The sequence below is a fragment of the Ptychodera flava genome, chromosome 16 (genome assembly GCF_041260155.1).
Source record: "Ptychodera flava strain L36383 chromosome 16, AS_Pfla_20210202, whole genome shotgun sequence".
NCBI lineage: Eukaryota > Metazoa > Hemichordata > Enteropneusta > Ptychoderidae > Ptychodera > Ptychodera flava.
In genome coordinates, this window is record NC_091943.1 from 38,887,334 (window position 1) to 38,911,142 (window position 23,809).

The following is a 23,809-nucleotide window of genomic DNA, read 5'->3' on the forward strand; positions in this document are numbered from 1 at the left end:
CTGTAAAGAGGGTCGATCATGGCCATCGAATGAAGTAAACCTGATTGGAGTGGGCCGCCAAAGGCGTCTGCCCGTTAAGAGGGTCATGGGTAATACATAATGTATATTTATTGTAGTGGGCCGCCGAAGGCGGCCCGCCGGTAAAGAGGGTCGATCATGGCCATGGCATAAAGTGAACTTTATTGTTGGTATTATGTTTTTGAAAATGTGGTGACCCCCCCCCCTTTCCTACCAGTGAAAAAGCGATGACCCCCCTTTGCAGATTCCAAAATTATGATGACCCCCCCTGGATTCTGCCGGCCCCCCTGGCCGTAAAAACTGAACGGTCCCTAAGTAGAATATAGTGTTTAACAGTAAAATATAGTGTTAACCCCAAATTTACAAAAGACTGTAGTTCACTTTAAATTGTGTATCGCACCGAATTTGACGTCACTATTTTCTAAGCATTTTTAATAAGGCACATTATGTATAGTGCTTACTCGGCAAAAAGTGCGAAACCTACCAAGTATGCAACATGTCATGGCATTGGGAATAGCCTGGCCGTTCTCTCTTGGTCAAGCAATGCGGTTGTCATATAAGTCAACACGATCGCATGGTGTTTCAGGCTACTGGTATGACAATATAGGTACGAAAATATCATAATATCTACTCTATTTTAACGTTAGCTATGTCAATAATACGGGGTACCTGTTCGGAGAAATGGTAGTGTTGTGTGGCCGCACGTGAATAAAAATACACTAACCCCTCTCTCTCTCTCTCTCAAAAAAAAAAATAATAATAATGGGCCAAAAATCTCTTTTGGGATCCGATTTCAGATATCTTCAATCTGTGACCCGCTTTAAAAGTTATATCGTCGAAATTTAAAACGTTATGGAGCAACAATTGAGCGCACCCATTGCTGGCGGGTCATTTAAAAATGTATACCAGCAATTTCCAAAGCCATTCCATTTACTTTGCCGAAACATTTATAAGAAACTAAAACGTTTGTAGAAAAAACATGTTTAATTTAAACTAAATGTGACAGATTAAACCATATCCTAATTTTGACGTCGGTTACACTGAAATAATACCCCTATTTTAGACCTCCCCGATGAAAATCCGTCCGAAAGGGCGGCATGATACCATGTATGTGCTGTCGTGCAGTCCCGGTTAACATCTTGTGATCGAACGAGCGCCAGGCACAGCGATAATTGACAAGTTACAGATTCGGGATTTTTTTTTCCACCTATTATTTCATTTCAACTTTTTCTCTGTCGATTTTGAGACTCCACAATGAATGTTTGAATCAATAGCGCCGCCTTAACAACGTAAAAACAATTTTTGCAACGATTGGCGGGTCAATGAGTATTGACGTCAAGCCGCGTGCGCGTAAGTCCTGAGACATCACAATGACACATATTGCTTTCATTGCGAAATAAATTATCACTTATTCACAATTAGTTATGGGAAATTAATTTGTTCATAGGGGTGAATGTTTTCAACTGTGACATTGTATGTTCTATTTCTTTTATAATATTACCAATCAAAATGACAGTTAAAATTTGAGTGTACTTGTCGAATGTTTCGCAAAGGAATGGTTTCCTAATGCAGTAAAAGCTCATATCTCTTCACAGGGTAGAATTCAGAGAGGAGAGAATAGGAAGATAGTTTAGGTCAAATTTCAAGAGGTACAGCTACATGTAGTAGGGCCAGATATGCTAATTATAATTTGCATATTTAACGAACTTTCCTTATTAGGGATAAATATCTTGATTCACATTACCAAATTTGACAGATATTGCAATGAACATTAAAGATACTAAGTTAAAACAAAATTTGCTCTGTAAACTGAAGAAGCTACCATGACCAAATGTTGGTTGAGATATTTTAGAACATCTAAATACTAATTTCGATATACAACGAACTTTACTAATTAAACATATATATCTTGATTGGCTTTATCAAAGTTGACAAAACTTGGTATGTATATTGAAGATGCTACGATATAACATTATTGATGTCATTTAGCATTTTTATTTAAGCTAATCACTAATTTGCATATGTAATGAACTTTCCTAATTCGGGAAGTATATCTGGATTGATTTGATCAACGTTGACGAAACATGCTATGTATATTGTAGATATAATGCTACAAAATTACCAAAGGTCAATTTTGATTTTGTAAACCATCGTATTACTAATTTAAGTATTTAAACTAACTTTTCTAATCAGGGATATATCTTGATTTATTTCATCAAAGTCGATAAAATCTGTCATGTGCATTGAAGAAATATGACAACATATTAATGAAAGCTTTTTAGCATTTTTACATGGGCAAGTTACTAATTTGCATATGTAACTAACTTTCCCGATTAGGGATCTAAGACTGGTAAGGACTCATGAAATTTGCTATGTATATTGATGAGGCAATTATATTGTATCACTGAAAGATATTTTGCATTTTGATGTCAAATAATTTATAATTTGTATATGGAATGAGCTTTCACAGGTTTGCATATAGAGCTTGAAGGACTTGCCCAAAGGCTATTGCACTTGCTTTATAAAGTGGTGATACAATGACAGCAGTCAAAGAAATGTACTGTGTTTATTTCAGCTAAATACAAATTTATACAGTTATTGACCTTTTGAATTAATCTGTGCTGAATATTGTTCATTGCGTTCATCATAAAACTTTCAATAAAGTAGCAAACATGTGGCAAAAGTTTGAATTCACGGACAACTCGATATAAGCTGAAACACTGGAGTATTTTCAATTTATATCTGGCTACTAAGGGGGGGGGGGTGTCGGATGAAAGAACACGATGTTGAGTTTTACAAAACGGCTATGGAGAGGGAGGAATCAAATTTAATAACAGAGAGTTTGAAGGTAGTTATATTTTACAAAACGATTTGGATGGAACTATGGCATGACGAAAATAGAACCAAAAACTCAAAAAATTAGAATTGAATATGGCTTATCGGGAACAACATAAATATGATTCTTTAGGAACAATATTGGTTGTAATGGTAAACAAACAAACTTATCATTGAAGTGACGAGATCTTGTTGCCAGTGCAAAATATGGAAATCACGCGACTAGAAAGACTAGAAAGACTAGTCTGAATGACAGACACGCCCGTTGTGCTATAACATAAACCCAGTTTGGTGACAGGCAGATTATAGAGTTTAATGCTCATCCATCTATAACGCTTTACTTTTTCAGTATTTTGTGTTCTTGATATCAGCTTATATCAGCTTCAGTTTCATGTTCAGGTCCCAACAGCAGGATGAAATGCAAAGTGTTTACCTCTTCAACAAAGGCAATATGTATGCATTGCAAGTAGAACTTATTGTCCAAATTGTATTAAAATCCGGACTCGAATTAATTTGTCAATATTCCAAATATTACGTGGGAATCAACATCTATACATGTAACGCCAAATGATACTAGCATTTTCTTTTTGAAGTAATTTCAAAATTCATTATCTATCAGTACTCTTTGACGCCAACAATTGAGAACAACGTGTTACGGTTTGAGTAAATATCATAATCTCTGATCATCAATCCTTGTCGATATTATTGCAAGGCATAACAAAACCTGTAAAGTAGCCATTACACAGAGGGAGATTACAACTTTAAGAAAACCAACTGGCAAAATGTAAAATCCAACCTGGAAGCCATTCCTTGCATCGATTTCCTAGCCGTTGGTACCGTTGATGAATGTGTGAGGAATGTCTATGATCTCATTATGCCAAGGACCACGTGCCGCAAATCAAACTTCGTCCCTGAGACCACCCCGATCATTCTGCAAATCACAATGGTGGGGAGGGCACTGAAGCATAACGAAATTATGGCAAAAAATCTAAAAAGCAAAAATATTGAGTTTGTAAAATACTTTATTTATAACGTAAGAAACGGGCATATTATACGTGGTGCAAATCTACTACAAGGCCGCGGCTTTTCATAGAAAGGCCCGAAGCTTTTATAAAACAGCCTAGAGCTTATATATGAAGGCTCTAGGGTCTTTATATGGCATAAATTGTTCAAAATGAACTTGGATATTCAAAGTTGAGTTGAAATCTTCAACGCGCATCTTTTTCACCATACCATCGAGAATTCGACAACTTGTGAAATAGGCAGCGCCATCTTTGGCTAGAGAATTCGAATCGAAAACACCCAAAATTATCTCTTAAATACCGCAAGAGCCCACACGTCATCTTGTTAAGTGTATTTGGTATATAGTTCTCGCCATTACATTTACAGCTAATATAAAGAAATCCTGCAGCTTAACCTTTAATATTTATTCCTTTTTTCAGCCCAAATTTTCAAACCTTAGCAGCCCTTTTTGTTACGACAGGGTAGTTTTTGATTCTATCTTTTCGAGAATATCTAAAAAGTCACTTCGTTCGCAATCACTCCGACGACACCCACTGACAGTGAAACGACGGTAGATTGTTGGAATGATTCGGCGAGTTGGAACTGAAAAGGGTAAAAATTCTTCCTTTGGGAAGAAGACAGGTTGCAACATCGTACACATGTTATTGTAACACATGTGTTACACATTTTCTTGGAAAAGAATTGGATTAAAAGTAAATTTTTGATACAAGCCATGATTCGGGCGGCGAAAACAAACGTAACTTTAGGTCTAAGTGAATGTTTTATTTACAAAATACAGCATCTTTCAGTGTTTTCTTTTCATTATTAATTTTTTGTCTATTCAAGTAGAAAAACATTTTTTTTCATCATCAGGCAGTATTATTGAGCTCGATGGTGAGAGTGCAAGTTTTGGTGACGCTATTGAAGGTATGTTTAATTCCAAAATAATAGGCATAATCAGGTACAATCTTTTCTGTTATGGGGAGAAAATTAAAGTTGTAGGATAATGATCAGTTTAAAACGACAAATTCTACTTACAGATTTAAGGGAGCTTCTTTGTAAGCACACATTGTCAATTTCTATTTTATCAAAATGTCGTCTGTAAAGCATACAAAGATAGCACCGTGATCAACACAACAAACAAACGATATATGGGATATAAATGAAAATGTATGTGGCTCTTTGTTTGAAAGTCTATTGGTATTTCAGTTTGCCACTGCACACAGTCGACTTGTTGATAGTGTCTATGCAAATGAGTGCTTGTCTGTCTGATTCATTGACATGCCTTACAGGGACACCCACAAACAGTTCATGTCAGCTTTAGTTATAGTTTTTGCTCTAGTTAAAGTTCATTTGCTTGTAACATGCCTTGTTGCGTCCCTTGTTTTCCGACTGTTCTTGCCTCTAGTATACTTGTATCATCTGGGCTCACACAATCGACCTATACCCCAGGACCCCACACCCCCAAGCCGCATCATCGCAGCAATGATTCCTTGGGCTGCGATTAACCATGTTTTCCTTCAATTAACTTGGCTTGCACAGTCGACCTGTCCCAAGGGACCTCATTTCCAAAGTCGCATCTTGGTACCATGATCTCTTTGGAATTTCCCTCTATACCAACATAGGTTTATTTTATTCCCTCTCTTTGAGGCTCATTTCAGTCATTCCTTCGTTCGAGCCTCTGACCCAAATTATCAGGAATTTCAATTGCTCAAATTTTGGCTTTTCAGGATGGATTCACCCGTCTTTTCCAGACCTTGTCCCCGAGGTTACCAAGACATCTTGCTCGGATGCTTGAGTGAAGGGGCCCCTCCTGCATTTTGCTTAACTCCATATTAAAGGTTATTATGCTACTAGTAGGAAAAATTGTTAATAGTTTGTCCGAGAAATTCCAATGTAGTATGATTTGATATTTTTTGTTGAAGCACTGTATCAGCCACATCTTGCCTCCTTATAGTTGCGATTATTGTGTAAAAATGATTACCCTCCCCAAAGGCATGCTTGAAATTTCATGAACCTTCAAAAATGCTTGCGTGAAAAATAGCGACCCACTCCCAAAAAACACTGGTCTTACCCTCTGTAATTTCCGTCCAGTCCCTTCGTGTCCGCTATGCAGTATTCTTTTCAATGATAATTGTCCTTTGTGTTTTACTTAATGCATTTACACCTCCCAAGCTTTAATTTATTTTTGTTTAAGTGCACTGGTATACACTGGAATGTATTCTGTCCTAAAGACCAGTGTCTATAGGAAGATTATACTGTTTTTGCAACTACAACCAGTATTGGTTTACTAAAAGAAACTGTATCGAATTGTCAATGAGAATATCTTGATTTCAAAGTGTGCTTCAGGGAAATGAAATATAGACGATATAGTTTAAACGATGCCCCACAACTGCAAGGATACATTTGATCTAGATACTGACATGGACTTTGTTTTGCGCTTTAATAGGAGCAGGAGAAACAGGAGGTACTAACAATCTGATGGAAACCGCGCTTACAGGTTTGTGCAATTATACAAGTATAAGGCTCGATATAAGGGCGATATTTTTGTTTTACTCCTTTATAATAGGGTAAAATAGCCATACAACAAGAGAATATGGACTATATCAGGATGGGACATCATGACCGGAGGTAAATCTAAATAATTGACCTTTATGTGACCAGTGCATTGATCATTTCAATTCTATTGGTCTCGTAGCATAAATATCAAACGAGCATATTCAAAACAGAACGAACAAAATAAGTTCTAGCCATAAGTGCACTTATACTTAAACACGAATTCGTCCTGGGAAATTTAAGAATGAGTTCTAGCAATAATTATGTGAGTGTAGTACATGATCTCCGGCTCCTCAAGAAGTAGCCGACAATATATTTTACAAGACAAATGAAAATGATACAAGAACACGCAGCACAGATATCTCTCTGTCTTAGATCAGAGACAGTATATTTGTAGTTTTTATCAAAATGTAACACAAGAGAGATAAATCCATGATAATAATCAATGAATGCCTCCATCTTTAAAATTCAATTGAAGCTACTCACAACAAATACCGTATCTTTACCAATATACTTGCTAGGGTCTACGATGTAACAAAGAGTATTCAACATAAGATTTCACTCAAAAACCATCAAATACATCATAATGGTCAAGGAAGTGCCATCCTACGTTCACGGACCTCGTCAAAGAAGGATTTCTGTATTCCAAATTTGCTTAGGGTAACAGTATACAGGTTAAGTGATAGCTGGACTGTTGGGTCGGCATCTTTTAAATAGTTACAGACCATGTATTTCAACAGCTTGTCTCAATTCAGTTGGTTGGAGTTGGTGTAACGTACACCAACTCCAAAGTCGATATCAAAACACCAAGATGTTTTGATATCGACTGTGGCCACAAGCGAACTGAAAGTTAATACTCTGAAAATATGACACTATTTAAAATTCGTATTTAAAAAAAATAATTAATCATGATTATGAATCATTGATATCACTAAACCGAGTTAGTATTTCATCCGGGTTGAGGTTCCTTTCAGTGGAGCAAAACTCGATAAAATCGCTGTACGCTTGTCACAGAATTTTATCCATTAACAACTATCATTCATTGTTCGTCGTTTTTCACTTTGTCGTGATGGTAACAATATACCACCATTCTGTGACGCGTGCAGAGCAATCGTTAAAATTTTCAATCATGACAAGATGTTAGCAACATAGCCATCGTCAAGTGTGACCATCTTTTAATTCGTTGTCAGGGTTTACATGACAAAATTTCTCTCCGGGAGGTTCGTTGTGTTGATCAACTTGTTCTCACCTTTGGCTGTAATCCGGCAAACAACGGTTTTTCACTGCCGTTTTGGGGATTATAGCTAAAGGTGAGAATGAGTGAACCTACAACGTTTGTGCCGGCTTGGTTTGTACGGGTCCAGACGCTTTCAGACGAAATCTTTCACAGGTTTGTCGACGAACGTAGAAGCCTGTGGGCATGTCTTGCTTTAAGGCCCACAGGTACAGTGCATGAGTATCATATTCTACAATAAGCTTGCAGGATTTTTCATTCCTGATGATTGTTTTACCTGCTTCACGGTAGTGATGGAATATGATGCTTGGGCCTCTGATGATGTTGGACTTGACGAATTTCACCTTGCTCTTCTGTAGAAGCTTTGGGAACAAATATGCCTTGGCTGCATTGAGATCATAGCGACCAGATTTGAAGCCAAGAACTGGCAGTTGTTGAAGGTAACGAATGAAGCGGGTTGTTTTGAGTCGACACAATGGGTGGTCACCATCATCTTCATCGCAACCTCCCTCTTTCTTAATTTTCTTGTCCAAATTCTGCTAAAAACTCCTGAAATCTGGGTATCATGATTTCCTAACACTGTTTGCTGATGGTCTGCAAGTATTGTAGCATTTCAGAGACCAGGCGTTGTTGGGTTCGCATCAGTAATGAAACATCGTGCCTCTCCTAAGGATGGTACATTGCTACAGACCTTTACAATGAGTAACTCGTGCTTTGAAACGAAGGGGAGTTTCTCAGCATCATGTGAAGGCAAACATTAAAAAGCCGATGTTGCCCTGTCACAGTCCTTCTGACACCACGATTTCCATGTCATCAATTACCGTCGGGTTGAGTTGAAATGTACCACCTGGGAACTTGTGGTTAGTCTCTACTGAACTTGTTTTTTTTGCTTATTAAAATTCTTGGACGGGCGGAAGAATTTATCGCAGGACAAACATCTTTATGACTGGGAATAGTGGTCAGGGTCTTTAATGTATGAAAAATGGCCTTCATAGTGATTGATCTTTATTGTATCCTTGTGTTTTCTCATGGACTTGACCACATGTTGTACTATTTTTTAACCATTTTCATGTCATTTTGTTTCCTCAATTGTCATTTCACAGACTTTGATATTGATAGAAAATAGGTCTTCCAGAGTCGAAATATCCTCAAATGACATACAACCAAAGTTCACATCAACAACCTGATCCTGGTTTTGTATACACTCTCATGTGAATTGCTTTCCCGGAACTTCAAGACTTTTTGTTCATACCCCTAGGCAGGAGCAAGACAGCGGAAAAAGCAGACCTTGTCATTGTAAGGACGAGCTGAATGAGATAATGGATCAAAGGTACTATTCTTCGAAAAGTCATTATAACTGGGAGGGTGACATTAGTACAGCCGATGTAATGCTTTGGCATTTTCACGATGTAGATAGTGATATTAGTGATCAGCTCAATCAACCATTTTGGGTCTGCTTTGTTCTGTTTGGTGTGCTCAAACTTGCTTTTTTCTTGCAGATGGGTCATAAGATCGTTCAAGTCTTGTCAATTTCTGATTAAAGAAGGTGTGTCTAAGAGGTGGTTATTATTGGATGGATAGAAGTACCGCAGGGCTCCTGTCTCAATGTGCCACATGATGTTTCCACTTCATCCACCGGTGGTTCTGAAAGTACATATCCATCAAGGGGCTCTTGCTGATGATATAGGCTTTCTTTTTCGATGCTTTGAAATATGTAAAGTGCCGAATGCATCAAGTGTATTTGTGTGTGACTGATGTTAATAATTTTCTGTTGTCAGGGAGATGATTGGTATAATGAGCTTTCCTGTCAAATGTCATGTCTTATGTTGAACATTTGTAGACAGCTGGGTGGTGGTGACAGTCTTTGATGTGATGTTTCTTGTCACTGAGAACTGTAGGAATGTGACTATTCAAATCGGGTACTCTGGAAAAGTGTCTGTCGCTTGTTGAACACTGTTTGAGGAGGTTACCTATCTCTGTGAGTGCCTGCATGAACTCTGATGATGACAGCTGTTCTGTTGTTTTAAAAGCCACTTTTGAAGCACCTTCATTGGAGGGGTCAGGTAAACCTTTTAAAAATAAAATAAGTATATGAATACTTAAATAAATAAATAAATAAATAAATAAATAAATAACAGATAGAAATAAAACATTAAATAAAACATAAGTACATACATACCATTACATCATACATACATACATACATACATACATACATACATACATACATACATACATACATACATACATACATACATACATACACACATTAACATTCCTTCCATTCAATGGTCACATTGGAGACCAAAAACGAAAGGCAAAGACGCTTTTAATAAAATTCACGAAAGCTGCAAAAAAGAAAGCTAAGCAAAAAAGTAAAAAAAGTCTTCATCCTCCAAAAAGAGAACTGCTGTAGCACAAAACTATGTGTCTGTCATCACATATCGAGACATAAAAACGAAGAAAATTCAACAAAAGAAAAAGACTTCTGAAACAAAGGAAGCAAAAGACAAAAATTACAAACATAAATCTTTTTTCAGGGACCAAGATCAAATGACCAGGGTCAAGGCATGATTTATTCACCGGTTTCTCGCCATGTATTTTCTTTATCATGAAATCACACTACTATTGATCTACTCACTGTAACGTAACACTTTGAATATGACTTTGTTTGTGTACCGTCTATTTACTGTCTGTTCTGTGCTGTTTTGTGTCTATGTTTACAACTATTGTCTTGCGAATTCCGACCTACTGTCATTGGATTATGGATTGGTATGATTGCGATTATTTTGAAAGGTAGAACCGATGGGAAAAGTTGCCTTCATTTCCTTTATATTGATCAGAATTTCAGACAGAGGCCACTGTAACATAATAAAACAGTTCATAATGGTTTGCAATTTGTGTTGAACTTATTGACCAAGTTTTAGCACATATATCATTTATTTTGAGTTTATGTATTATCAAGAGTCATTGTACATTACCTTTGAACTATCATTTTGTCTTGTAAATGGGTTATTGAACTAAGCATAATGAACTTCATAATAGGCCATTTTGTAATTTTCGGTTGCCATTTGGTTTATGACAACACCACAATAATGAATTTGCAACAATTATATGTTTTGCCTGTAATTTGGGATCTTAATTTCAGTTCAGGCACTAAAATGCTGGAAACAGGCTTAAATAACAGTATTTGAACATTATCAGACGATATTATGGGGGATATTTTGAATTTGATCGGCCATCTTCGATTAATGACGTCATCATAATTGATTTGCATCAATTTTATGTTGTGTTGGTAATTTGGGATGTGCAAGTTTATTCAAAACAATATGAAAAACTGCCTGAAGTTGACGTATTTTACCATTTTTAAGCGTTATAATGGTGGCGATTTGAATTTGTGACGTCATCGAGCCTTTCCGGTGCCCCAAATTTTTTTGATACATTAGCTTATTTTGATCTACATATGTATGCGAACATCTGTAGCAAATTTGGTACTTTTGTCATCCGTGTAACGATATATTTTGTTAAGCAACCTGACTACGCCTAATGTTTTAAAATAGGAAAATTGAGCTCAACGCTACTGTGGTGGCCTATGCAAACATCAAAAAATGTTGACGCAGTTATCCTTGATTTGCGATATTCCCACCATTTGTCACAAGCTGCCTGGCCCCCTCGTAACAACCTCAATGCTTGAAGCAGTGTTTTCATCAATATTTAGTTGACTTATTAAAGCTTTGAGACAATCAGGTAGTTGTTTATCTGTAGATTCAGTTGGCAATGAAGAGAGTGGAAATCTAGGGTAACTAATCAGTGGCATACTAGTATTTACTGGAACTCTTGCTGAAGGGTTAGTTGAAATATAAACAGCAAAGTTGGATTCACTTGGTGCTAACTGATAACTTAACACTGAACCTCTTGGCATTTCACCAGCTTTAGTATCAATCATATTTGTAGTATCATTCAAAGGAGTGATCAACATTGCACAACTTTTTGGGTTTCTGTCAACACAATTCTTTTTTAATGTTACTTCATTGTCAACATTAATCACATCAGCTCTTACAGCTTGATACAAAGTACAGCACACTGCATCCCCCTGATTTTTCTGGCCCACTTTAAGCTTTTTAACAGCTACATCCATAGCTGCTGTGGGTTCAATTCCATCGGTCCGTCTTGATTCCACTTTAATGTCACAGGAATATTACCATTCAAATCTTTTTTGTAGATTTTCATCATTAACATCTTTGTATCCATATAGCGAAAATTCACAAATTCGGAACATAAGCCCAATCATGTGGTTACAAAAACCAGATTTACCTGCAACACATGTACACTGGCCATACAACACCTCACCAGTTACTAAATGCAGAGCTAATTTTAGAGAATGAGGATCTTTGGTTTTACTGTAGCTGTGAAAACATTTTGATTTAAAAAAAAGAAGGATTCTGAAACTGCTGTCTGTAGGCTAAAAATATAGTTCTCATGATGAAATACAGAACCACGCTGAAATGAACTTTCTTCTCCTCTTTTGTGTCTGTGCAAGACCTTACCACCCTGTGTTGCATAGCGGTCCATCTGGGCTCGGGAAAACAATGGCAGTTTCTCAAGTGATGTGCCCCATCCTGTCACTGGGAAACAGCTTTGAATAGATGTAGATGGTTGAGTAGTTGCTAATTTATTATTTCTTGTTAGCCCCAGGCTTCTCCTTTTCAGCTCTGTATATATGTTGTTTGGATCTGGATCAACAATGGTATCTATTTTGTTGGCAATAAAGTGATGCACTCTGAAAAATATAAATATAGTATAATCCATTTAGTATACCTTTGAACATGGAACCTAGTGAATTGTTTTGTCTTAAGAAAATTGAGATTTAGTCACCATGACAATGGGTTTCCATTTTTATAAAAATGTACGTGTGTTTGGTAGACATCATCTTAAATCAAGTCCTATTCAATCATGGCTTTGAAAACAAGACTAAAACAAGATCCCTTCCCTTGAAGATTACCAGATTGATGTTTGTTGAAATTCAGTAATATTGCATACAACTTAATAACAAGATAAAATACATGCAGACAATTAACAGTTACTTGTACTTCATCATGTGAATAACAAGTAGTGTATCAACATACAGAGTTTGTATTTCATTGAAAACAGAACAAGAAACTGCATTGCTGGAATACCTTGCCACAAGTTCTGCTTTAGTCATACTCTGCCTGGGTTTGTCTCCTCTACACTTCAACCAGAATCTCAGCTCGTCATTGGTTAACCTTGCTGGATCCTTTCCATTCAATGCTGCCCCTGGTATGTCATCTTCTGTCAGGGATATACTGGTTTCACTTACAGAGTTCGTGTCTACCGCCATTATTAGATCTACAATGTACACATCAACATATTGAACTAAATAAATAACAAAATCAACTCAGACTCAATCACGAGTCACAGAGAAATATAGCTCAGCGTGGCAGAGCTGTGTGTTACCGGCGTTATATAGCCTGGTGGGAGACCCTATACCGCCGGTAACACACAGCCATAGGCTGCCACGCAGAGCCATCGTCCTGCGGAGTATCTCCGATGTTATGTGTATACACACACCGACAACGTCAATGCAGGGGTGTTTAAAGAAATTTGCCGACCCAACAACTTCACATCGATGCATACGTCTATTGAACTCTACGACACATTTATAGATGAAGGGGATCACACGGTCCCTCCGTGGGTATCAGCACAAATCAAGAGCGACTGTTCAGCGCACTATTTGCAGACGACAACGTCGCGAGAGAGATGATAAACATTTTCTGCACACAGTGGCAAAAGTGCGGTTAAACCAGCATGACCGCCCTATCTTGGAATGTTAAGGTAGAGAAATGTTGAATACCTTACCTTTCTAGAAAAATTTCTCAGGTAGTTCTGCTGTAACACCGTCAATAGTTCGTAACTTTGTGCGCTTTGTTTACCTTCTCCAGCTGACAGGACCTACTGACCACGCTTTCATTACGCTTTCGTTCGGTAAATGACGTCATAATTAAAGGACGCCCTCTTTATGAAAAGGGTCTATTGGTTAGTGATTTTGTGCCAGGTGCCGGAGTGTCACAGTCCTGAATCGGAGGTAGCGTCACAATTGTGACCTTTCCAGACGAGAGAAGGGCTAAGGTGCAACATTTTCACTTTTTTGTAAGCTAGGGGGCTCTGCCATACGCCACAGACCAAAAATAGGGTCCGCCAGATTTTTGGGGAATGCTTGGATGGCTTTACCATATTTTTGTCATAGTTTTGGGTAAGCTTGGGGGCCTTTGCGAGACGCCACAGGCCAAAATTAGAGTGTTACGGCTCCAATATGCACTACAAACCAGTCATTTAAATAGTAATATTTCAATGTGGTTGGCAGCATATTCTTTTCTGTAAACTTTGAAAAGTTTGGCAGAACTGATTGCATAACACTAACAAGATAACAGTCTTCAGACACCTGAAGCGCGTCATTAGGACAATCATAACTTTTGCATTGCGAAGAAATTAGCAACATTTTGAATACAACCTCCCTTACGACGAGTGTTAGGACGATAGACGAATTTTTAAAGAACTGTATTTATTACTAACACAAATTTCGGTGACGTCGAATACAACTAACTGCTCGTACGTGTGATCGATGCAAAAGGACAGCCAAAAAAACATACAGTTTACCGTGCATCCTGCATGAAAGTCCGCAGTCTTCTAAAACTTGGAAGTCCGCCTCATTGAGAGTGTTCTAAACGTCCTTGTAAACACTGACAATGACATGAAAAATGACGTCTGCTCGATAACATATCGATAAACTCGATAAAAACTACAACAACACAGAAAATTCGAGAAAACACATGGCAAAAGTTCCCTCATCTCGCGAAAAAACGTCTCATTGAAATCACAGATCCTACTATCCGCCAGAGAGGGCGCTGCACTTAACTTTCGTCGCTCCAACGAGTGTCACCGATAAACCGTCAAAAATTGGTAATGCTCAATCGTAATGTTGAAAGATCATTATTTTAGATGGATAGGTGTCGATATGGTGGATTTACTGCTATCTCAATATCATTTTGAGAAAATATTCATTGCATTCAAAACATGGGAAAGGGTAAATTAAACAGGCATACTGTTTGAGTCAGTTGGCGATGATGTCGTAGAAATTGTTCTGGCAATGCTAGCTAGCAGCGTAACATCTGTGATGTTCCAACCATGGTACAACACGAAAAGTACAACGGGTTTTTTATATCTAAACGAATCAGAGAGCTTGATTTGCAAGCAGTCTTCTAAAACTTAGAAGTCCGCCTCATTGAGAGTGTTCTAAACGTCCTTGTAAACACTGACAATGACATGAAAAATGATGTCTGCTCGATAACATATCGATAAACTCGATAAAAACTACAACAACACCAAAAATTCGAGAAAACACATGGCAAAAGTTCCCTCATCTCGCGAAAAAAGTCTCATTGAAATCACAGATCCTACAATCCGCCAGAGTGGGCCTGCACTTAACTTTCATCGCTCCATCCTTCCCTCCGTAACAAACTGGTTTGGTCACCTCCTGTTTACTTATAGATTTAGCTTCCAAAGGGCACACTTTGGTGATGGGTCTGATGAGAGGACGGCCTTGACTTAAAACCTTCACCGTACGAACACACCCATCCCTTCCAGGGTAAACCTCCTCGATTCGACCTAGAGGCCAATGTCCCCGTGGATTTGCTGGGTCGACTAATGTAACAATGTCGTTGACCTTCACATTTCCATGTCGAGTCCACCACTTTCCTCGGTTCTGGAGTAGAGATAGGTATTCGCGATTCCATCTCTTCCAAACTTGGTTTACGAGGTCCTGAATGAAGCGCCATCGATGTTTTGGACTGCAAGCTACTTCATCTACCACCCTTGGTGCCAACTGACCTCCTGCTTGACCATACAGAAAATGGTTTGGAGTCAACACAGGTTCATCTGTGGGGTCGTTACTGCAATATGTTAGAGGTCTTGAGTTCATCAATCCCTCAACCTCTACTATGGCTGTATGTAACTCCTCATCTGTCACTCGTGCATCCCCGAGAATTGCTTTCAGTGCAACTTTGGCCGACTTGATCAGGGCCTCAAACAATCCACCATGATGTGACCCCAATGGCGGGTTGAACTTCCAGATTATACCTTTGTTGGCAGCACTATCAACAATTTTGAGTTGATCCATGGCACAAATCAGCTCACCAAGCTCTCTGTTTGCACCAACAAAGTTTGTGCCATTATCCGAGATAACTTCTTCTGGTTTCCCACGTCTTGCCACCATTCTTGAAATGGCGTTGCGAAAACTGTCAGTGTCCATGGAGTAGGCGAGCTCCAAATGGACTGCTCTTGATGTAGTACATGTAAAGAGACATAGATATCTCTTCGCAATGACTCTTCTGGTCAACTTTGTGTAGAAAGGTCCAGCATTGTCAACTCCAGACTTTGCGAATGCTCGAACTGGCACGGTGATCCTGTGAGATGGTAGTGGAGCCATGATTTGTTCTGCTACCTTTTTACGACGTCTACAACAAAGTCTGCAGTCATATTGAACTCTCTTGACCTCTTCTCTACCATGAACTATCCAGTATCTTTGTCTGGTCTCTGACAGGACAGCATTTACTCCTTTACTGTGCCGGCCAACTTTGATGTGATAGTGTCGCACTATCAGCGTAGCAATATGATTGCGACATGGCACCAACAGCGGGTGTTTGGCATCATACGGCAGGCTGGATCTTTGAAGACGTCCACCAACTCTTAGAATTCCGTCACTGTCCAAAAAAGGTGACAAGGATTTCAGCGGTCTGGTTCTTGTCAGACGCCCTACTTTCAGATCTCTGATTGTATTTGCAAATCTCTCCATCTGGATATACTTGAGTATCTGCTTATCAGCCTCTTGAAGTTCACATACTTCCAAATAGGGCTGTACATCTATGGACTTACCAGTGCGTCTTGCTTTAATCAGACTGATAAAGCGCAGCACCCATGCTGTTGTCCTGACGAATCTAGTCCAGATAGAAAACCTGTTGGCGTCAATGGGAAACTTACACTCTGATATAACGGGCCCAGCTGGTGTGTTGACAGTCTGAGCACAGGCTTGAGACATATCTTTTAGAGCTTCCCCCGAATGACTAAATTCAGTGAGAGGGTTTTGTGGCCAATCGTGCTCCCCTCCCTAAAGGAACTCTGGACCATTTAACCATGAACTTCCTGCTATAAGCTCATGTACCCCAATGCCGCGGGTGGCTTGGTCTGCTGGGTTGACTTTGCCTGGCACGTGAACCCAATGCACTACATCCATACTATCTGACCAAAAGGTATGTTGAGACAGCGGTCTCTCTAGAACACAGGAGACTTTGTTTGCTATATGAAGACCAAGTAAGGCCGCCATTAACTCTAGCCTCTTAATGCTAACTGCCTTAAGTGGTGGAACTCTTGCTCTTGCGACGACAAATGTGACTGCAACTCTTCCATCCTCACTTACGCTTCTCATGTATGTCAAAGCTGCATATGCAAGGCTGGAAGCATCTGTGAACGTATGCAGTGACACATTTGCTGATTGATGGTCTTGATAACACCTGGGTATCTTCATCTTGGAAACCTGTGGTAATTCGAGACACCACTCCGCTATACGGTTGGACAGATTTGGTGAAAATTCTTCATCCCATCCAAGCCCCTGGATCCATGCTTCTTGCAAGATCATCTTAGCTCTAATTATGAATGGTGCCAGGAACTGCAATGGATCAAACAAGGTTGCAACTCTACTCAGGAGAGCTCTCTTGGTGTGGATTGAAACATTCTGTGCGGTGAATTCGAATCCAAACGTATCTGTTGCCGCGTCCCATTTTGTTCCAAGTGTCTTTTTGCTCGGGAGTTCTGATTCTTTCACCTTTACTCCTGTAGCACACTCATCTTCTGGGATGCCCTCCAGAACTGCAGTGCTGTTACTACACCAACGTCGAACTTGAAACCCAGCTGGTGCTAAGAGACTAGATAGCTGGTCACGAGCCTGGATGGCTACGTTATCGTCGTCTTGTGAGTCCATTACATCATCCATATACATACTTTCAGTGCATATAGTTGCTGCCAATGGGAACTTTTCTTCATTGCTTTCTGCATGTGTACGTATTACATACTGAGCTAGGTACAGAGAGGCACAATCACCAAACGTCAGACGGGCTGCCTGATACACTGTAGCTGGTCTTGACGTATCCAGGTCTCTCCACAGGATTCTATGGTATGGACGATCCTCCTTTGCCATAACTATTTATGAGAATATCTCTTTGATATCCCCAACAATTGCAATCCTTCGTCGGCGGAAACGTAGTAGAACATCTACCATGTCTAATTGCAATTTTGGACCTGGTAACATCACATCATTGAGAGACACTCCTTCAGTTCTGGCAGCTGAGTCGTAAACTATCCTTACTTTTGTAGTGGCTTTGTCTTCACGCACTACCGGGAAATGTGGTAGGTACCAATCAGGTCCAGTCCCTTCCGTACCATCAACCGTTTCAAAGTACCCCTTTTTGATGTTGGCCTGCATCACCTCCCTGTAACGTGTTGCCAAGGTGGGTTTCTTTGACAGAGTTCTTTCTAAACTCAATAGTCTATTTTCCGCTGCTTTACGGTTGTCAGGCAACTCTGGGCGTTCATCTGTCCATGGTATGCCAATTTCATAACGATTACCGACCTGCTTCAGCGATCCCGCAGTTTTGCTCACAGCGAGTCGCTCTTCAGGTGTAAGAACGTTTCTTTTCTGACTCTCCCACGAATCTAAATTCCACATGTTACAAGCCGACATCCTGCTCTGACTGTGAATGGAAAGAAGTAACATGTGAAGTGTGGCTCAGGACTCCTCCCTTATGGTATACACCAATGCAAGTCGACCCAAGCGGTGTTTTCCAGGCAACCGGCTCTCCTGGGCATCCTGCTCGTTCCTCAAGGGAGAGTGTTAACTCTGGGTGATCTGCCCCGATGAGAATATCTACTGTCTTACGACCAGGGCTTTTAGGGAAGTCAATTCCTTTCAAATGTTACCATTCCCTCCCGTGTCTCCTCCAGTTTGGAATGCTTAGGTTGTCACACATAGAGTTCAGGGTTCGAGCTCCGATTCTCTGTCTCACTCGCCCATCTAGACTCTCAATGGTGACAGCAACAAAGCCGCTGTCGACCTTCGTGCCTCGATTTACCAAGGTCGACACCGTCAGCTCATTGTCTTATATCTGTAATCCTAATGCAGTAGCAATATCTTTTTGGATATACGTGGAGTCAGATCCATCATCTAGAAAGGTATTTACCTTTTTCTTGTCACCAGCCCTTCCAATGATGAAAACAGGGATAAGTCGGAGGGCAACCTTGGTTGGAATAACCTTTCCGTCCTTGGACACTCCAAAGGCGTTGTTAGCTGTGTCGGTTGCAATCTCTGTTGCTGGTTCAGACTTATGAAGGTGTCTATGATGAGTTTTCAGCCGTCGATTTTGCACCTCAAAACGTCAGCACACTTTCTTCCGTGATGCCCAACTTTTAGACAGCGATAACACAGTCAATTCTCTTTAGCAAATTTCCAACGCTCGTCGACTGAGAACGAATTCCACTGTCTGCACTGGACGATGTGGTGTGCTTCTTTGCACGGTGGGCAACTCAGTTTCGTGGTTGAGTCTAATGCTGAGTCTTTCCTTGGACTAGTGGGGCTGACTTGAGATGCCTTAGGGCTTTTTGACGAAGTTTCACTAGTGTGTGTACCACTGCGTTGTGATCTCCTGGTGCCGGATGACTTTGCTGAGTCTGTATACGACCTCTTGGCTTTCTCTTTGATCTCTGCCAACTCCAGTCGAACACAGACTTGTCGGTTTAACCAGTCAACAAATGTAGATAAGCCATCCTCTCTCAATTTAGGACGACTGTCGTAGTATTGTAGCACCAAAGATTCTGGAATTTTCTGAAGGACCAGAGTGTAAAGGGTAGATGGACCAATCAACTCTGATTCACGACCTGAGTCTGCCAGTTTTGCTACCAAGTCACAAAGACGATTGGCTACATCCTCCAAACCCTTCAGATCATCTTCCTTTAAGGTAGACTGTGCAATTAACGCATCGAGTTGACGTTGAAATTGCCGCTTTTCACCACCATAGCATTGATCAAGCTTGGTCAATGCCATCTGATACTGGTGATCATTATAGCCTAGTCTGCTGACTAACTGCATGGCTGGGCCACTCAAAGAACTTTTCAACATGACCATCTTAGAACGGACAGGTACTTGTGCTTGATTTATGAATATCTCAAACTGTTCACGCCAGTCCTGATACTGTTCCTTTTCACCACTGAATCTTGGTAAAGATGGTTTTGCTATTCCCTGGAAAAACTTGTGTACGTACTCTGAGCTTTCCTTTGATGTGTCAATATGTGGAGTATCATACTTCACCTTCGGTTCAGTGAAAAGTGATTCTAGGTGTTTTGCGATGGGGGAATCAAAGTGTGCAGAAGTTCTGACTTTGATTCTTGAAGTCCCCTCCTTCATCGCCTTATTGGTAGATAATCCTGGTTTGAATGGTGGAGCAATGTACTGATTATTACTCAAACCATCCCATAATTCTGCCTCCAGGGCCACTCTATCTGCTTCGTCCTGTTGTTTCTGCAGCTGCAGCTTATGCTCTGCCTGACGTAATTTCTCCTCTTCTGCTTTCAAATTACACTCTTCTTCGTATCGCTCCTTTTCTTGTTTGACACGTAACATTGCTACTTCTGCTTGTATCTTAGCTGCTGCTGATTTCATAGAGGCATGTGAGGAAACAGATTTGTGATCACTCATACTCTCATCCTCTTGTTTCACCTCAAATTCTGAATTTTGAGGCAATAATGTTTGTTCAGAGTATTTCTGTTCTTTGGTTTCTGAAAGCGTAGTTTGTGATTGACATTCCCGTTTCCTCTCTGCAGCAGGGGATCCAACTGTTGAAGATGTCTCCTTGTCTCTGGCATGCAAGTGTTCAGCAATTTTGTCTTGATAATCCTCAACCTGTGCCTTTGTAACGGTGAAGTGTTGAGTGACTTTAAACTTTTCCTCTTCAGGGTACTCTGAAGTCTCAGCAAGACGCACCAAATCACATGCAAGCCTCTCTAGATCTGCCAATGATCTCTCAAGTCGTGCATCGACTTTCTCTAATGTTGTTCGACTTCCACAATCTTTAATCAGCTTGTCCGCCTTTTCACAATGACAGTTGATGTCTACTAACTAACTAACTACTTCATCATGTGAATAACAAGTAGTGTATCAACATACAGAGTTTGTATTTCATTGAAAACAGAACAAGAAACTGCATTGCTGGAATACCTTGCCACAAGTTCTGCTTTAGTCATACTCTGCCTGGGTTTGTCTCCTCTACACTTCAACCAGAATCTCAGCTCGTCATTGGTTAACCTTGCTGGATCCCTTCCATTCAATGCTGCCCCTGGTATGTCATCTTCTGTCAGGGATATACTGGTTTCACTTACAGAGTTCGTGTCTACCGCCATTATTAGATCTACAATGTACACATCAACATATTGAACTAAATAAATAACAAATCAACTCAGACTCAATCACGAGTCACAGAGAAATATAGCTCAGCGTGGCAGAGCTGTGTGTTACCGGCGTTATATAGCCTGGTGGGAGACCCTATACCGCCGGTAACACACAGCCATAGGCTGCCACGCAGAGCCATCGTCCTGCGGAGTATCTCCGATGTTATGTGTATACACACACACCGACAACGTCAATGCAGGGGGTTTAAAGAAATTTGCCGACCCAACAACTTCACATCGATGCATACGTCTATTGAACTCTACGACACATTTATAGATGTAGGGTATCACACGGTCCCTCCGTGGGTATCAGCACAAATCAAGAGCGACTGTTCAGCGCACTATTTGCAGACGACAACGTCGCGAGAGAGATGACAAACATTTTCTGCACACAGTGGCAAAAGTGCGGTTAAACCAGCATGACAGCCCTATCTTGGAATGTTAAGGTAGAGAAATGTTGAATACCTTACCTTTCTAGAAAATTTCTCAGGTAGTTTCGCTGTAACACCGTCATAGTTCGTAACTTTGTGTGCTTTGTTTACCTTCTCCAGCTGACAGGACCTACTGACCTCGCTTTCATTACGCTTTCGTTCGGTAAATGACGTCATAATTAAAGGACGCCCTCTTTATGAAAAGGGTCTATTGGTTAGTGATTTTGTGCCAGGTGCCGGAGTGTCACAGTCCTGAATCGGAGGTAGCGTCACAATTGTGACCTTTCCAGACGAGAGAAGGGCTAAGGTGCAACATTTTCACTTTTTTGGTAAGCTAGGGGGCTCTGCCATACATCACAGACCCAAAATAGGGTCCGCCAGATTTTTGGGGAATGCTTGGATGGCTTTACCATATTTTTGTCATAGTTTTGGGTAAGCTTGGGGGCCTTTGCGAGACGCCACAGGCCAAAATTAGAGTGTTACGGCTCCAATATGCACTACAAACCAGTCATTTAAATAGTAATATTTCAATGTGGTTGGCAGCATATTCTTTTCTGTAAACTTTGAAAAGTTTGGCAGAACTGATTGCATAACACTAACAAAGATAACAGTCTTCAGACACCTGAAGCGCGTCATTAGGACAATCATAACTTTTGCATTGCGAAGAAATTAGCAACATTTTGAATACAACCTCCCTTACGACGAGTGTTAGGACGATAGACGAATTTTTAAAGAACTGTATTTATTACTAACACAAATTTCGGTGACGTCGAATACAACTAACTGCTCGTACGCGTGATCGATGCAAAAGGACAGCCAAAAAAACATACAGTTTACCGTGCATCCTGCATGAAAGTCCGCAGTCTTCTAAAACTTGGAAGTCCGCCTCATTGAGAGTGTTCTAAACGTCCTTGTAAACACTGACAATGACATGAAAAATGACGTCTGCTCGATAACATATCGATAAACTCGATAAAACTACAACAACACAGAAAATTCGAGAAAACACATGGCAAAAGTTCCCTCATCTCGCGAAAAAACGTCTCATTGAAATCACAGATCCTACTATCCGCCAGAGAGGGCGCTGCACTTAACTTTCGTCGCTCCAACGAGTGTCACCGATAAACCGTCAAAAATTGGTAATGCTCAATGGTAATGTTGAAAGATCATTATTTTAGATGGATAGGTGTCGATATGGTGGATTTACTGCTATCTCAATATCATTTTGAGAAAATATTCATTGCATTCAAAACATGGGAAAGGGTAAATTAAACAGGCATACTGTTTGAGTCAGTTGGCGATGATGTCGTAGAAATTGTTCTGGCAATGCTAGCTAGCAGCGTAACATCTGTGATGTTCCAACCGTGGTACAACACGAAAAGTACAAAGGTTTTTTTATATCTAAACGAATCAGAGAGCTTGATTTGCAAGCAGAATTGAAAACGATCCGTCATATTGCATAAGTGTTACATGGTTCACAAACCCTATTGGTAAATAGTCGATATATTCGATGTTTGCCAGTTTAGAACAAATTTACAATAGAAGAGATGTTACTCCACACCAGTGACCGTCAAAATATCACTTAAAACGGAATCGTTACTAACTAGCATTCGAAGCCAAATAGACACTCATATTTTGAATAAGTGAATGTTTCTCAGGCGAACTCGGCTTTCTGTCTTTGTCTTTGTATGTTGCTATCGAACGAGTGCCAGGTGCAAAAACTGTAAATGACTGGTTACCCCAACGATGTCCATGAAATACATAAGGACTCTATTACGAGGCAGCGAACTCTACAGAACCAGGCTAACAAAAGGACACTAAGCAATCACTCACAGTGCTGTGAGAGTAACATTACATGGTAATGAGACCTAAGAAAAGGGTCCAGCCAATCATTGAGCTGTAAGCGGACCTTATAGGACTGCAAACACCGATACCGTGGCTGGTACATTTGTCGAGGACATAAATCACCGATCATTTTGAAGCAGGACTTACTGCGCAAGACCACCTCCTGTGATAGGATAGGAGTTATGTTAACCATGAAAGTCAAAGAAAAGCATGAAAATCGTTTGCTATAATTTTGTCAGATACACGTATACTGTAGAACGAGGTACCATGGTCCAGCCAAAATAAAATCTAGATTGTTGATGGTACTGTCTAAGGGCAAATT

At 40.0% G+C, this 23,809-nt stretch overlaps 3 protein-coding genes across 3 annotated transcripts; all 3 read right to left on the bottom strand.

Annotated features, from left to right (window-relative positions):
- Nucleotides 1-15,080: 15,080 nt before the first annotated feature.
- LOC139114009 (uncharacterized) lies at nucleotides 15,081-16,757 on the bottom strand. Its single transcript, XM_070675482.1, has one exon. It carries the CDS (start codon nucleotides 16,755-16,757, stop codon nucleotides 15,081-15,083), a length of 1,677 nt encoding a protein of 558 aa, XP_070531583.1.
- Nucleotides 16,758-16,826: 69 nt separating this feature from the next.
- On the bottom strand, nucleotides 16,827-17,912 carry LOC139114010 (uncharacterized). Its single transcript, XM_070675483.1, has one exon. It carries the CDS (start codon nucleotides 17,910-17,912, stop codon nucleotides 16,827-16,829), a length of 1,086 nt encoding a protein of 361 aa, XP_070531584.1.
- Nucleotides 17,913-17,918: 6 nt separating this feature from the next.
- On the bottom strand, nucleotides 17,919-18,455 carry LOC139114011 (uncharacterized). Its single transcript, XM_070675484.1, has one exon. It carries the CDS (start codon nucleotides 18,453-18,455, stop codon nucleotides 17,919-17,921), a length of 537 nt encoding a protein of 178 aa, XP_070531585.1.
- Between the last annotated feature and the right edge of the window lie 5,354 nt (nucleotides 18,456-23,809).

Bases quoted from the DNA above. Each gene is read 5' to 3' on its own strand.
- LOC139114009 (XM_070675482.1), bottom strand. From the start codon at position 16,757: ATGTCTCAAGCCTGTGCTCAGACTGTCAACACACCAGCTGGGCCCGTT.
- LOC139114010 (XM_070675483.1), bottom strand. From the start codon at position 17,912: ATGGCAAAGGAGGATCGTCCATACCATAGAATCCTGTGGAGAGACCTG.
- LOC139114011 (XM_070675484.1), bottom strand. From the start codon at position 18,455: ATGTCGGCTTGTAACATGTGGAATTTAGATTCGTGGGAGAGTCAGAAA.